At 56.4% G+C, this 14,686-nt stretch overlaps 1 protein-coding gene across 1 annotated transcript; it reads left to right on the forward strand.

The window, feature by feature from the left end:
- Window positions 1-277: 277 nt before the first annotated feature.
- On the forward strand, window positions 278-14,228 carry POU6F1 (POU class 6 homeobox 1). The gene is made up of 10 exons (XM_065419567.1): window positions 278-322; window positions 1,453-1,648; window positions 4,516-4,637; window positions 5,328-5,553; window positions 7,359-7,606; window positions 8,977-9,105; window positions 9,690-9,908; window positions 10,622-10,760; window positions 12,376-12,550; window positions 13,883-14,228. Exons 1-10 carry the CDS (start codon window positions 278-280, stop codon window positions 14,226-14,228), a joined length of 1,845 nt encoding a protein of 614 aa, XP_065275639.1.
- The last annotated feature ends 458 nt before the right edge of the window (window positions 14,229-14,686 follow it).

Below are 14,686 nucleotides of genomic sequence, written 5' to 3' on the forward strand. Positions count from 1 at the left end.
TGTAAGTGGTATGGAGAAGCCAGGGTGCCTGTGCCTCGCTCCGTCAGCTACCCCACAGTGCGAAGGGAGCCTGGTCTCGGGACTGTTCCCGTGTGGCTTCGGGGTGTGACATGCAAGGGGGCATGTTGCTTCAACTCTTGCAAGTTGTTCCAAGATTTGACCCCGTGGCGGGTGTGACACCGGTTTAGTAGCAGATGCTCTTGTGACCATTGTCTTCTTGCTTGCAGCATGTGGAGAGTGAGTCCACCCCACCCCCCGCAGCACGCAGTGACCAATCATGGACGTGCAACCCCAGGAAGCTTCCCTGACGGTTAACGAGCAAGTATGTTGGTTTCTTTCCACGGATTGGTGGCAGCAGAGCCTGGCGTCGGGCTTGGGAATAGCTTGCCCTTCAGCTCAGGGCCAGAGCCTCAGCGGGTGTACATCAACACTGGCTTCAGTGGTGTGTCACTGATTTACACCCGTTGGGGCTTCGGCCCATTGATTTCAATAGAGCTGTGCTGATTCACACCAATTGAGGGGCTGCCCCGGTGACGTCAGTGGAGCCGGGCCAGCTCCCACCAGCTGGAGAGGTGGCCCAATGACTGATGGAGCTACAGTTGATTTACACCAGTTGAGGATCTGGCCTGGCTGTTTTTGACTAACTGCAATGGTGATGAAACAGTTACAGCTGCGCCTAGTGTGATTAGACAGACACACAGACAGACAGATGTGTATGGGGATGGCTGGATAGATAGATAGATAGATAGATAGAGGGGGTCCATGGGATGGATGGATGGATGGATAGATAGATAGCTAGAGGGGGTGGATGAGGATGGATGGATAGATAGATAGATAGATAGAGGGGGTGGATGAGGATAGATAGATAGATAGAGGGGGTGGATAGGGATAGATAGATAGATAGATATGGGGATGGCTGGATAAACAGACAGATGTGTATGGGGATGGCTGGATAGATAGATTAGATAGAGGGGGCCCATGGGATGGATGGATGGATAGATAGATAGATAGATACGGGTTGGCTGGATAAACAGACAGATGTGTATGCGGATGGCTGGATAGATAGATAGATAGATAGATTACATAGAGGGGGTCCATGGGATGCATAGATAGATAGATAGATAGAGGGGGTGCATGGGATGGATAGATAGAGGGGGTGTATGGGGATGGCTGGATAGATAGATAAATAGATAGATGGATGGATGTGTATGGGTATGGATGGATAGATGGATGTGTATGAGCATGGATGGATAGACAGCTATGTATGGGGATGGATGATGGATGGATGTGTATAGGGATGGATGGATAGATAGATAGATGGATCCAGTCTAGCTCTGCCTTTTGCTGTGGATGGAGAGTGTGAAGCCGAGAGAATCATGCCTTCTTCTTGTTTGTCTCTTTCAGGGTTTGTGCCCGTTGAGATCTTACTTACGCTTTGCTGTCTGCTTCCAGGTCATTGTGATGTCGAGTCACGAGACGATCCGAGTGCTGGAGGTGGGAGTGGACGCCCCACTTCCAGCAGAGGATGATGGGAAAGCTTTGGAAGCAACAGCTGGAGAAGTCGCAAGCAGCTGCCCTGTGGAAACAAGTGAACCAGGAAGAGAAGACGTGCAGCCAAACCTGGAGACCACTTGTGGAGGGACAACTGGTACGAGGCCCTCTACACTGTGCTGTTTCACTGTTCCACCCCACACCCGTTGGTTAGTGCAAATGATTAGGAAAATGCCCAAGACCTAGAAAACCTCCTGAGTCGGCCAAAAATTCCCGTGAAAAATATACTCCCAATTTCAATTGACTTTCTAATCCTAACCCTCCCAGCAGACTCTGGCACGGTCCTTCCATTGAGTTTTCTGCCTGTCAACAAAACGGATGAAACCGATGGCTGTCGGATGTGGCCATGTGCTTCACTAGCCACTGGACTGTGAGCCAGGAGACCTGGGTTCTATCCCAGGACCCTGGACAAGTCATGCCCCGTGCCTCGGTTTCCCCTCCCTTGGTTTAGATTGTAAGCTTTTTAGTAGGTACTATGTTCAGTTCCTAGCAGAACAGGGCTCTGAGCTCAGATGGGCAGGGCCTGTAGGTGCTTCTCTGATCCCAGTAATAGTCAGTGTGGTGAATCTGATACGCGCAAGGGTGGCGGGTGAACCGTTGGTTATGGGAGGCTAGCCCCCGGCCACCCCACCTGAGGACCTGCCTCCTTTCCCCGCTGGAGCCCCTCCTTCTCGCAGCCGTCAGCACCCTGCCCCAAGCAGCAGGCGGTGCGGCGCCTGGGGGCCCCCCCAGCGGTGGGCAGCTCCAGCCCCCGCCAAGTCCCAGCCGCACTAGCTCTGAAGAGGAGCAGCCTGCCTGGGCTGGGGGCAAAGGGGAAGGGCAAGCAGGAGGGGGCTTTGGGGAGGAATATGGGCGGGGCCACGCTGGGCTGTTTGGGGAGGCGCAGCCTATGCGCCGGTCCGCCCAGGGATACGTGGGGTTAATACACACTGGTTGTGAAGAAGAAAACACTTCTGCGTACGATGCGTGCACCTACCCAGGTTGCTGCCTGGCTCTTTGTGGAGACGGGGCTGCATGGAGATCCAAATCCAGTCCGCCCCTTTGACAGTAACAGCAAGGAACGCTCCTCGACGTAATCCATAAGAAGGGTTAGAGGGAGTCTCTTTTTCTCCATGTGCCATGTTCTTTACCACCCGGGCCTTAGAGAGGAGGATGGGCTGCGGCTTGATTTGCGTCCACACTGCAAAATGACAGGAATTGGACCTGAGTCACAGTGGGACCCAAGCAGGGTCTGTGGAGCCGTTGGTGTCCTGAGGGCTTGCCTGCCCCAACTCACACACATTTGTGTGTGCACATAAGGGGAGCTTGGTCTCAGACTTAGCTTAGTATGCAGTGTAGACATACCCTAGTCTCCTTTGCAGCCATGATGCCAAAGCAAACGGCTGAAGCAGTGTAGGGCTGTGGGATTTTTCTTCCCTGCCTGCCCTAGGCTGTTCTGGAGTGTTGATACGTGCTGATAAACAGCTGCTGCGTCCCACCCCAGAGGTGGCTGCCTTTCAATGGTGGGTGAAGTGTTCTTGGGTTTCAGTTTGGTAAGTTATGTTTTTGGGGGGACAGCTGCCAAGATAGTGTTGTTATCCTACGATCGTCAGCTCCTTTGGGCAGAAAATGACTTCGGTCTTAGAGTCCAAGGTGGAGGAGAAGGAAGATGCATGTAATGTAGCTGTGATGTAGCCTCTCTTACCCAGAGGTAGCAATGGGAGGGTGGTGCTCATTAACAATCTGTGCCAAAAATTTTGGTGCCTTTTCTGAACGCTACTGCCATCCAAGATTACAGAATTGCAATGCCTATGTCTGGCCACAAGGTGTCAGCTTGACTCCATGCATGGCTGAGGTGGCCAGACCAGGGGCATTACCAACTGTGAGGCAGGCAGGCCTAGTGGATAGAGCATCGGCGTGGGACACCGAACACCTGAGTTCTAGTCCCAACTTTGCCACTAAGCTCTGTGGGCAAGTGGCTTCTCTGCTTTGTGCCTCAGTGTCCCCCTCTACAAAATGGGGGGTAAGAATCCTGACCTCCTATTTAAAATGAAAACACGAGACTCAGGGGTCACCTGATATGAAATTAACAGGCAGCGGGTTTACGACGAACAGAAAGAAGCACTTCTTCACACCACTCGTAGTCAGCCTGTGAACCTCATTGCTGGGGGATGTGGTGAGTTCCAAAAGTATAAGTGGGTTATAGGACAGGTGCATCGATGGCTATCAGTCAAGGCCTTGTTGAGGGATAGCTCAGTGGTTTGAGCATTGGCTTGCTAAACCCAGGGTTGTGAGTTCAATCCTTGAGGGGGCCATTTAGGGATCTGGGGCAAAAAATTGGTCCTGCTAGTGAAGGCAGGGGACTGGACTTGATGACCTTTCAAGGTCCCTTCCAGTTCTATGATATAGGTATATCTCCATATATTATTATTTTATTTTTAAGGCGGTTGGGGACCCAACTCCATGTTCTAGGTGTCCCTAAACCTCTTGACTGCCAGAAGCTGGGACTGGATGACAGGATGGATCACTCGATACATCACCCTCTTCTGTTCAGTTCCTCTGAAGCACCTGGTAGTGGCCACTGTTGGAAGACAAGATACTGGGCTAGATGGACCCAGTATGGCTGTTCTGATGTTCTGCTTCTTTTGGGGTAGGGGAGAGGCTGCCACATTAGAGCCACGCTCTGTTGCCTGAGCCAAAAAAAAAAATGACAGAAAGCCTCATTATGTACGTAGACGACAATGCGGCCTAGCAGTTAGGGAACGGGACTGCGACTTGAGTCCTGGGTTCAATTCCAGGCCCTGCCACTAATTTGCTAAGTGACCTTGAGCAAGTCATCCCCCCCCCTCCCTGTTCCTCAGTTTCCCCATAAGGGGAAATAATGCAGCTCTGGAGATCTGTAGTTGAAAAGCGCTATATAATTGTGATTATCATTACACTTAAGTAACAGGGTCTCTTGACGTTGTGTTATTTCCTCCTCTCAAGGCGAAGTGAAGTCATTGCCTGGAATGGCTCCCACCAGCGTCTCGTCCGTCACCACCTTCAACCCAGCAACGAGCCAGCTATCCCAAACCCTAGCTCCCTTGGCCGTGCAAGCTGCGCCACAGGTAACTACCCGGCAGTCCCGCAGCTGGGCGTGGGAAGGGAGCAAACGCGGACGGCGAGCAGGAGGAAGAGCGCGGGGTATTTCTCCTGTGTCCGGCATGTGGGAGGGGAGGCTCAAGCGGTGAGGTGGACGCACCTGTGAGGGTGCCACGGACACATGGGATTCACACACGCTCTTCCAACGCTCCCCGTCGTGTATCGGTTGTTAATGGTCCCTGAAACAGCGCTGTGTGTTTTGCACAGAGACTTGCCCAGTGGGAGAGCACCCGGTGGTGGGGTGGGGTTTGAATGAAACAACCCACCTAGGCATGGAGCATAGGTTCTGTGTCCTGATCCATCCCTGGCCACTCCTCCGTATAGCGCCCGCCACAGAGGGCCCCGTGGCGTTGAGCTGCTGCTGGAAATGATTCTGTAGGGTTGCACTAAGGAAAAAAAAAAAAAAAAAAAAGGCCCCCTCTGGTGGTGATTTGACAACCAGCCTCCGGGGGGGCTCCACTCAGCTGGAACCCAGCTGCTAAGACGGGAGCGATCCCACGCCCACGCGTGGCTCAGGCAGGCTCCCCCTGGCTGGGGCAAAGCGTGCCTTGGAAAGACCGTGTGCGCTCGCTAATGCGGCTGGCGCGCTGGTGCTGTCTGCAGTGGCGCTGATTTTTTTTTTCCTTTTCTTTTTTAAATCTTGTTTACTTTTGCAGGTCTTGACTCAGGAAAACTTAGCAACAGTTGTGACAGGAGTAATGGTTCCAGCAGGGGCAGTTACTCAACCTCTTCTTATCCCCATCAGTATTGCAGGTCAAGTGGCTGGTCAGCAGGGGCTGGCCGTGTGGACATTTCCTACAGCAACGGTCGCTGCCCTTCCCGGACTGACGGCTGCTTCTCCTACAGGGGGAATTTTCAAACCACCTATAGCCAACTTGCAAGGTACTGGCCGCTCCTCTGCCTTAGAACATCCCTGAACGGGTCAAATGTCCCGTTGCTTGTGCTGAGTCAAAGTCCACCTGGCCTGGGAACGGGGTAAAGCTGCAAGCACCGGGCCTGAATCTGCTGTTCTTTGGCAGGCAAAAGCTCCCATTGGCTCCAGCTGGCTTTGCATGCATAAGGACTGCAGGCTCATGCAGGGCAAGGAAGGTTACATTGATTTCTCTGTGTCTGGGAAGAAGCAAGGGCCAGTGCTCTGAGCGCAAGGCCAGGATCTGCATTTAAATTCTGAGTCCGCGGCTGGGTTGGTAGGGGAGCCATGCTCGCTCTCTGGGTGAAATCCACCCCGCACAGGGGGCCGGCATGAGGTCTAGGCACCACTTAAGTCCATATGGCTTGTCTACCACGTAAGCTGGAAGGCTTCAGCAGCGCTGAGGCCTCATGCTGCCACAGGGGTGAACAGTGCCCTCTCGGTTCATCTGGTGCAGGAGACTAACGCTGACCTGTCTCCTGGTGGAGCCGTGTTTAGCTAATGCGTCTAATTGCTTTGAAGCCCCAAAGGGCTGGCTCCCTCGCACTGCCTAGTTCTGCGGTTGCCGCTGTGTGTGTTCGCGGCCCGATGGCCAGTTTGGTTCCCTTTACAGAGTTAAGGGTGGATCCAGATGGGACCTTTCAGATTCTGGGGTCGTTTGACAGACCAGGGTTTTTGAACTTTGCCAACTCCCTTCCAAAAAGGGGTGGGGTGGAGGGTGCACCTGCCTCTCAACAAGAAGCTGCTCCTAAATGATGGTCTGGCGGATAAGGCAGCCGACGGGGACTCTGCGGAACTGGGTTCACATCCTGGTTCTCTCGTGGATTTACTCTGCGACCTGGGACTAGGCACGTACCCAACCCTGTGCCTTGGTCCCCCCACCTATAAAATGGGGATAATCGCCCTGTCTTCCCCCACAGTGTGTTACAGATTGTGAGATGCTCCCATACTAGGCTGATGAGGACCATCTGGATGTCTAGACAGGCAGCACAGAGGGAGGGGAGGGCGGCGTGGATCGTGCCTGAGCCATGGGATGGTTTCGTAGGCCTTCTAGTCGTTCGAGATTGTCCCCCCCTTGGGTTGTGACGGCTGCGGATGGCACTCAGGTGCCCTGCACTCCTGCATATCCGTGTAACCCCTGCCTGTGATCACACACAGGCCTTGATACAGGAACTGACGTGTGATAGACCTAGAGCATTGGGCTGGGATTCAGGACTCCGTGGTTCTTTTCCTAACTCCGCCGCTGGCTTTCTGGATGACCTTGGGCGTGTCATGTCACCGCCCCGTCACCCCCCCCCCCCCCCCCCGGCCTCCTTTGTAAAACCCTTCGAGACCGACTGATGCAAAGCGCTAGGGATGTTTCCCAGCGTCTCTCTGCAGCCGCGGGGGCTAGAAACATACGTCCAGTTTCTTAGACGAAAGCTGAGATTCTTCCGTAGTCCCCTGACCCCAAGAGCTGGTGCTCCATGGGGTGAATACCCTAAATCACGAGACGGGTGATAAAGCCAACAGAGTTGGCAACTGGTCTTCTGCCAGACAGCCCATGGGCCCGCCCTGTCCTGGATCCCACGCACCCTTCTCCTTTGTACTAGTGCCAGGCATCCAAAGGACAGAACAGAGGCCAGTGCTGGTGCATGGATAAGAAGGGCTCGGGTGGGGGCTCAGTTTAAAGGCTCTGGATGAGGCTAGGTATTACGATGATAGTTTGTTGCAGGGACGGGCAAAGAGAGTGGCGTGTTATGGCGATTCAGCGTCCATGTCTCTGCTCTGCTTTCAGCAGCTGCGGTCCTGAACACGGCAATGCCAGCCCCAATGCAGCCTGCCCAGCCGCTGCAGGCTCCGCCGACGGTCCAGCCGCGGCCCTCCGTCCAAACGCAGGCCGTGTTCCAGCCGCAGCCCTCGCTCCAGAGCCCGCCGGCCATCCTGCCCCAGCCCGCCGCCCCGCCGCCACCCGTGGCAAAGCCGTTGGAGACGCAGACGCAAATCACAGTCCAGCCTGCGGGATTTGCCTTTAACCCTGGCATAGTAAGGAGCTGGTGTGACGCTCCAAAGAATCTCTGGGAGCTGAGCTGTCTGTCCTGACGTCGGGCAGTCGGTATTGACAGAGCAGCTCACACAGGGGCCTGATTCTGGCCCCTTGTGTCATCATTTATAGCTGCCCAGAACAGGAGGCAGTGTTGCCTAGTGGATATAACACTGGACTGGGAGGGAGGAGAGCTGCGTTCCATTCCTGGCTCTGCCACTGACCAGCTGGAGGACCTTGGGCAAGTCGTTTTGCTGCTCCGTGCCTCAGTTTCCCCATCTGTAAAAATGGGGCTGATGGGAGCGGGGTGGGAGAAAGGACACGGGGACTGGTGGGAGCAGCCGGCGGGTTGGGCTGGCTGCCGTCACTGACACAGCAGAAGCAGGCTGGGTGGCGAGCCGAGATATGCGGAGTCTATCCTTGAAAGATGGTACCTAGAAGAGGAAGGATGGCCTAGTGGTTATGGTGCTAACCTGGAACTTTGCAGGCCTGGGTTCACTTCCTTGCTGCCTCCCAGGCTTCCTGCCTGCAACTGGGCCGCAAATGAAGCTGTGACTGTTAGCGTGTGGAGGCATCCCTGCGCTAGCTTTGATCTAGCTAGCACAGTAATAGTGAAGCTGTGGTGGCATAGCCTAACTGCCCAAGTACAAGCCCGCCGGGAACCCTGGGTACAAATTCAGGTCGCGAGCCGGCCCCAGGCTCTGTCCCGCTGCTCCGGTCCCCCGGGCTAGCTAGCTTAATGCTAGCAGGGCTATGCCTACCTGTGCTACAATGATGTCTTCATTTGTGGTCTCTCTGCACCTCAGCGCCCCATCTGTAAAGTGAAGATAGTAGCACTGCCCTGCCCTGCCTCCCCGGGGTTTGTGAAGAGGAGCACAACAAAGATTGTGAAGTGTCGAGATACTACCGTAATAAGAACATAAGAACGGCCGTACTGGGTCAGACCAAAGGTCCATCCAGCCCAGTATCCTGTCTACCGACAGTGGCCAATGCCAGGTGCCCCAGAGGGAGTGAACCTAACAGGTAGTGATCAAGTGATCTCTCTCCTGCCATCCATCTCCACCCTCTGACAAACAGAGGCTAGGGACACCATTCCTTACCCATCCTGGCTAATAGCCATTAATGGACTTAACCTCCATGAATTTATCCAGTTCTCTTTTAAACCCTGTTCTAGTCCTAGCCTTCACAACCTCCTCAGGCAAGGAGTTCCACAGGTTGACTGTGCACTGTGTGAAGAACTGGGGGCCAGATAGGTACCTAAGGCAGCTAGAGGATTCCTGCCCATAAGAGGGAGCCGGAGGGGGCGTTTCCCCACTGAACGAGACATGGCTGAGTGCATGTGTTTAACCTCCGACTCCTGTTTTCTCTACAGATCAGCGCAGCTTCTCTGGGGGGCCAAACCCAGCTCCTCAGCTCCCTGGCCGCCGCCCCGGTGATCGCGAACACCATTCCCAGCGTCCAAGGGATAACGAGCCAGATCCTGACCAACGCCCAGGGACAGGTACAGGGGACGGGCTCCCATAGACAACAGGAGGATAACCCTCCCTTGCCACTCATAAAGCCTTCCTATGGGAGAGCTGTCACTCAGGATAAAGATAGTCATAGAGTTCAAGGCCAGAAGGGACCGCCAGATCAGCTGGTCTGACCCTCTTGTGTATCACAGGCCATCGGCACCACTCAGCCAGAATTAGATCCACGTGTTGCAGCCCACAGGTGACCCAACTGTGCCCCCAGTGCCCAGGGCCCATGCAGAGGCAGGGAATTGATTAAGTGAGGTATGCCCAGATGATCCTAGTCAGTGACCCGGGCCCCGTGCTGCAGAGGAAGGTGAAATCAAGGTCACCTGGGGGAAATTTCTTCCCGATCCCACATATGGCCATCAGTTAGACCCTGAGCATGTGAGCATGAACCAGCTAGCCGAGCACTTGAGAGAGAATTCTCAGCACCACCCCAGAGCACCGGCTCACCCCATCCAGTGTCCCGTATCCAGCCCCAGGAGGGGGGAACTCCATCCTGCCGGACGGGAGGCGGGGAAGGGTATTGGTGTGCCACGCACCCCAGCTCCCGTTCTTGTCTCCTCTGCAGGTCATTGGGACGCTGCCCTGGGTGGTGAACCCGGCTGGGATCACGACGGCCAATGCCACCCCAGCTGTTTTGCCGGCCCAGAACCTGCAGGTGCAGGCGGTGACCCCGCAGCTGCTGCTGAACGCCCAAGGGCAGGTCATCGCTACGTTAGCCAGCAGCGCCCTCCAGACAGCGGCCATCCGGAAACCCAGCGCCCCAGAGTCCCCAGCAAAGAATGAGGTGAGCGGCGGGTGACGGCTGTCTAACAGGCACCTTCTCAGGGAGCCAAGCAGCTGGTGTCTGTGGCCGCGCACCAGCGTAATGCCATGCGCAGCAGCTCCCCAAGGCCTGGGGAGGTTGGTGACTTGGGCACTGGCCCTTTACGGATCCACTTACTGAGCTTTAAACAACCTGTGGGAGCCTCTGCCAGGACCTAGCACCCTGCTGAATTCTCCGGTGCCCCGTTAGGCTGTTCAGAGACTGAGCCTGACCTCTCCCTTTGGAAGGAGTCAAAGTGGCAGTTCCCTCCAGAGGTCCCCCCAAGGTGGCAGCTCCCGGATCCAATGCCAGAGGTCACCGTCTAGGACACCTTTTAGCCAGGTCAGGCAGCCCTGGCACGTTGGAATTGAACAGATACCTGCTTTGCCTGCAGGTCACTTGTGCTGATTGCCTGTCTACGGGCCAGATTCTGTCCTGCAGCCAAGCTCCATTCAGCCCAGGGGAAGACCAGAGATCCAGTCTGTGCCAGCCGTGACCCTGGCATGAGTTGGAGTAGCACGGGGGCGGCTTTAACATACGCCACCGATGCCTGGGCCTATGCCAACAGGGAATTGCCGTAGCAGAGCAGAAGCCGGGTGGGTGGCCAGGGCTTTACCGCAGCTGAGAGCTTGCCACAACCCTCTCCATCCATCTGGACTACATGCACTGAGCCTTGTTGTTTGCTGTGTTACCAGGTTCAGCCAATCCAGCCTGCCCCTGCTCTGCCCCAGCCAGCCGTGGTCATCGCAAACCCAGCCCCTGCCGCTAAGCCCTCTTCCGCGCCCGTTCCCATCACTTGCTCGGAGACCCCGACAGTGAGCCAGCTGGTTTCCAGTAAGCACCTCTCGAGTCCTGTCCATTTCATGCGGGGGTGGGGGGACAGGCAGCTTGCACTCCCTTTGTAGGAATTGGAGAGTGTGTGATGTGACCCCTGAGGCTTAGCCCTTCTCAGTGATTGTAGGAGAGGAAGCAGGGTCTAGTGGTGAGAGTACAGGACACAGAGCCAGTATGGTGCACAATGGGTTATTGTAGGGTCGCTGGTGAGCTCCGAGCTGCGCGCGCTGGGTTGTTATTGTAGGGTCGCTGGTGAGCTCCGAGCTGCGCGCGCTGGGTTGTTATTGTAGGGTCGCTGGGGAGCTCCGAGCTGCGCACGCTGGGTTGTTATTGTAGGGTCACTGGTGAGCTGTGCACGCTGGGTTGTTATTGTAGGGTCGCTGGTGAGCTCCGAGCTGCGCGCGCTGGGTTGTTATTGTAGGGTCGCTGGTGAGCTCCGAGCTGCCACGCTGGGTTGTTATTGTAGGGTTGCTGGTGAGCTCCGAGCTGCACACGCTAGGTTGTTATTGTAGGGGCGCTGGTGAGCTCCGACCTGCGCACGCTGGGTTGTTATTGTAGGGTCGCTGGTGAGCTCCGAGCTGCCACGCTGGGTTGTTATTGTAGGGTTGCTGGTGAGCTCCAAGCTGCACACGCTAGGTTGTTATTGTAGGGGCGCTGGTGAGCTCCGACCTGCGCACGCTGGGTTGTTATTGTAGGGTCACTGGTGAGCTCCGAGCTGCGCGCGCTGGGTTGTTATTGTAGGGTCGCTGGTGAGCTCCGAGCTGCGCGCGCTGGGTTGTTATTGTAGGGTCGCTGGTGAGCTCCGAGCTGCGCGCGCTAGGTTGTTATTGTAGGGGCGCTGGTGAGCTCCGAGCTGCGCGCGCTGGGTTGTTATTGTAGGGTCACTGGTGAGCTCCGAGCTGCGCGCGCTGGGTTGTTATTGTAGGGTCGCTGGTGAGCTCCGAGCTGCGCACGCTGGGTTGTTATTGTAGGGGCGCTGGCGAGCTGCGCGCGCTGGGTTGTTATTGTAGGGGCGCTGGCACGTGCTGGGTGAAGCTTCCAATTTGTTTATAAAACAAAGGAAAATGGAAGCATTTCTGTGGAAGCATTTTTGGTGGGGAGGAAAAGCCTTTAAACAGCGAAACAGATGTTGCGAAGCAGTGCAATGTTAGCATTGTTATGTCTATAGCGATGCCAGTGCCCTGTGTCAAGCAGATCCCAGCCCCGACGAGCTGCTGCCCGAGACACAAAGCACTCTAGAACAAGCCAAGTCCCATGTTGGACTTGCTTCCCCTAGCATGGCAGTGTGTCCTGTGGATGTGGTGCTGGTCTGGGCCTTGGGAGACCTGGGTTCTCTTTCAGCCTCTGCCACTGGGCAAGTCGCTTCCCCTCTTTCTGCCTCAGTTTCCCCTTCCACTGCTTGTCTATTTAGACTGTAAGCACCCTGGGGCAGAGACTGTCTGTCAACCCAGTGGGGCCCTAACCATAGGGTGAGGCTACCAGAATGCTGCCAGTCATGGACAGTGTCTGCTCCCACTTCGAGATCTCCCTGGAGGTGTGAGGAGATGGACTGTGGCTGGATGTGATGATACAGAGCACACTGCACTTCATAACGGTACTCCCCTCCCTACCCCAGAGCCTCAAACTCCAAATACGGGCATTGAGGAGGATGGAATCAACCTGGAGGAGATTCGGGAGTTTGCCAAGAACTTTAAGATCCGACGTCTGTCTCTGGGCCTGACGCAGACACAGGTGGGTCAAGCTTTGACGGCTACGGAAGGACCAGCTTACAGCCAGTCTGCCATCTGCAGGTAAGCGGCTTGGTTCAGTGCCGGCCCTGTGACGGGGCTCGGGGGTTCAGGGCAGACAGTGGCTAGGGCGCCGCTCGGCTGCGTAACGTTTCCGTGACTCCCTCCCCTGAAAAAGCAAAGAGGAAACTGACTCAGCCAAAAGGAGAGAAAGCGTTTCTGAACCCACTGGCTTCACTGGGAGAATCCCCCGAGCCAGGGCAGCAGCACCCGGCCCTGCCCACCCCAGAAACGGTGTTCATAACGCTCTCCTTTCAGCCAAGCACTAATGCCCCCAACAGAGAGGGGCACTAGGCACAGAGAGGTGGAGTGATTTGTATAGGTCGTCCAAAGCCAGACTTAGAACCCAGGAGTCCTGACTCCCAGTCCCATCCACCTGCTCTAACCACTATACCCCGCTCCTCTCCCAGAGCTGGGAACAGAACCCCGAGAGTCCTGTCTCTCCATCTGCAGTAATCTGTAGACCCCAGGCCCCGCCCAAAGCCATGAATAGAACCCAGCAGCCAGATTCCCACTCCTTTACCAGTCCTGGGAAATTAACTCCGGAGTCACGACTCCCACTCCCCCTCTAATCTTTAAATCACGCCAGGGATGCTGGAACGGGGGAGGGGGGTGCCATGGCCCCCCGTTTTTTCCAGCCATAAGAGCAAGTGACGGGGGGAGAGGGGGCAGAGAGGAGCGAGTGGGGGGCAGAGTCTTGGGAGAAGAGGCGGTGTGGGCGCGGGGCCTCGGGAAGGGGTGGCACAAGGGCAGGGGTTTGGGGAGAAGGGGCGGGGTGAGGCCTCGGGGGAAGGGCGGTGGGAGGGCAGGGTCTCAGGGGAATGGGTGGTGTGAAGGCGGGGGCTCAGGGAGAAGGGGCGGGGCATCAGGGGAAGGGGCGGGGCATCAGGGAAGGGGCGGGGTGGGGTGGGGCCTCGGGGAAGGGGCAGCTAGGGGGTATCAGTGACCCCACCTCTTCTACAAACTGGTAATAGAACCGGAGTCCCCATCCCCACTGCTGTGACCACTCTCCACCCAGAACTGGGAAAAGAACCCAGGAGTCCAGTCTCCCAGCGCCCGGCTTTGGCCCCATTTTGTGGGCAGACCCAAGTTCCTGAGGATCCCCCAGAACCATGCGTCCATGCCTGCGTCCCATTTCAGAGTTCTCTTTTCTTACTTGCCTCCATTGTCGTGTTTGTTACTGTACCATCGGCGCGTGGGTGGCCACGTAACCGGCTTGATCTTATGCCCCTTCCCCCCCCAGAGCTTGGTCGCTGCTGCTTCTGTCTGTGCCGGACCCCTGGTGCAGGGCGGGACCCTCACGCCTTCTCTCCCTCCCCGCTGCCCTGCCTGCAGGTTCGAGAAGCTGGACATCACCCCCAAGAGCGCCCAGAAGCTGAAGCCCGTGCTGGAGAAGTGGCTGAGCGAGGCCGAGCTGCGGAACCAGGAAGGGCAGCAGAACCTGATGGAGTTCGTGGGCGGCGAGCCCTCCAAGAAACGCAAGCGCCGCACCTCCTTCACGCCCCAGGCCATCGAGGCCCTCAACGCCTACTTCGAGAAGAACGCCCTGCCCACCGGCCAGGAGATCACCGAGATCGCCAAGGAGCTCAACTACGACCGCGAGGTCGTCCGGGTCTGGTTCTGCAACCGCCGACAGACGCTCAAAAACACTAGCAAACTCAACGTCTTTCAGATCCCCTAGGGGGGCAGGTGGGAGGAGAGAACCCTGCCCAGCCCAGCCCGGCCACCCCCAGGATCCTGCCGTGAGCACTTTGTGACTAACTGTTCCCTAGGCCTTGCCCCTGCCCACCGCCCCACCAGCCCAGCTTCACTGACTGCAGCCAGGCATTATTTTTCCCCGTCGTTTGCATATATCCGCACCCTTCGTCTTCACAGGATCTGACCGTGTACACGTCGGACGTCGCTCCTTCCTTCTCGTGCTCCTGAGTGTAACATGTAGTGAGTGCCAGAGCTGCCGATGTGAGTGCCCCCAGCCCCCCCTCCGCCCCCGGGGGCAGGGCACAGGGAGTGCTGTGATCCGTGCATTTCTGTGTCAGACAAATATGTCCGCCACACGAGTGACTTTCTTCTTTTCTAGAATTTCCTGTTTCTCCAAGGTAGCGTCGGGGCCTGCCAGGAGGCCGGTAGGGTCCGGGAACA

This window comes from Emys orbicularis, chromosome 19 (assembly GCF_028017835.1).
Source record: "Emys orbicularis isolate rEmyOrb1 chromosome 19, rEmyOrb1.hap1, whole genome shotgun sequence".
Classification (NCBI taxonomy): domain Eukaryota; kingdom Metazoa; phylum Chordata; order Testudines; family Emydidae; genus Emys; species Emys orbicularis.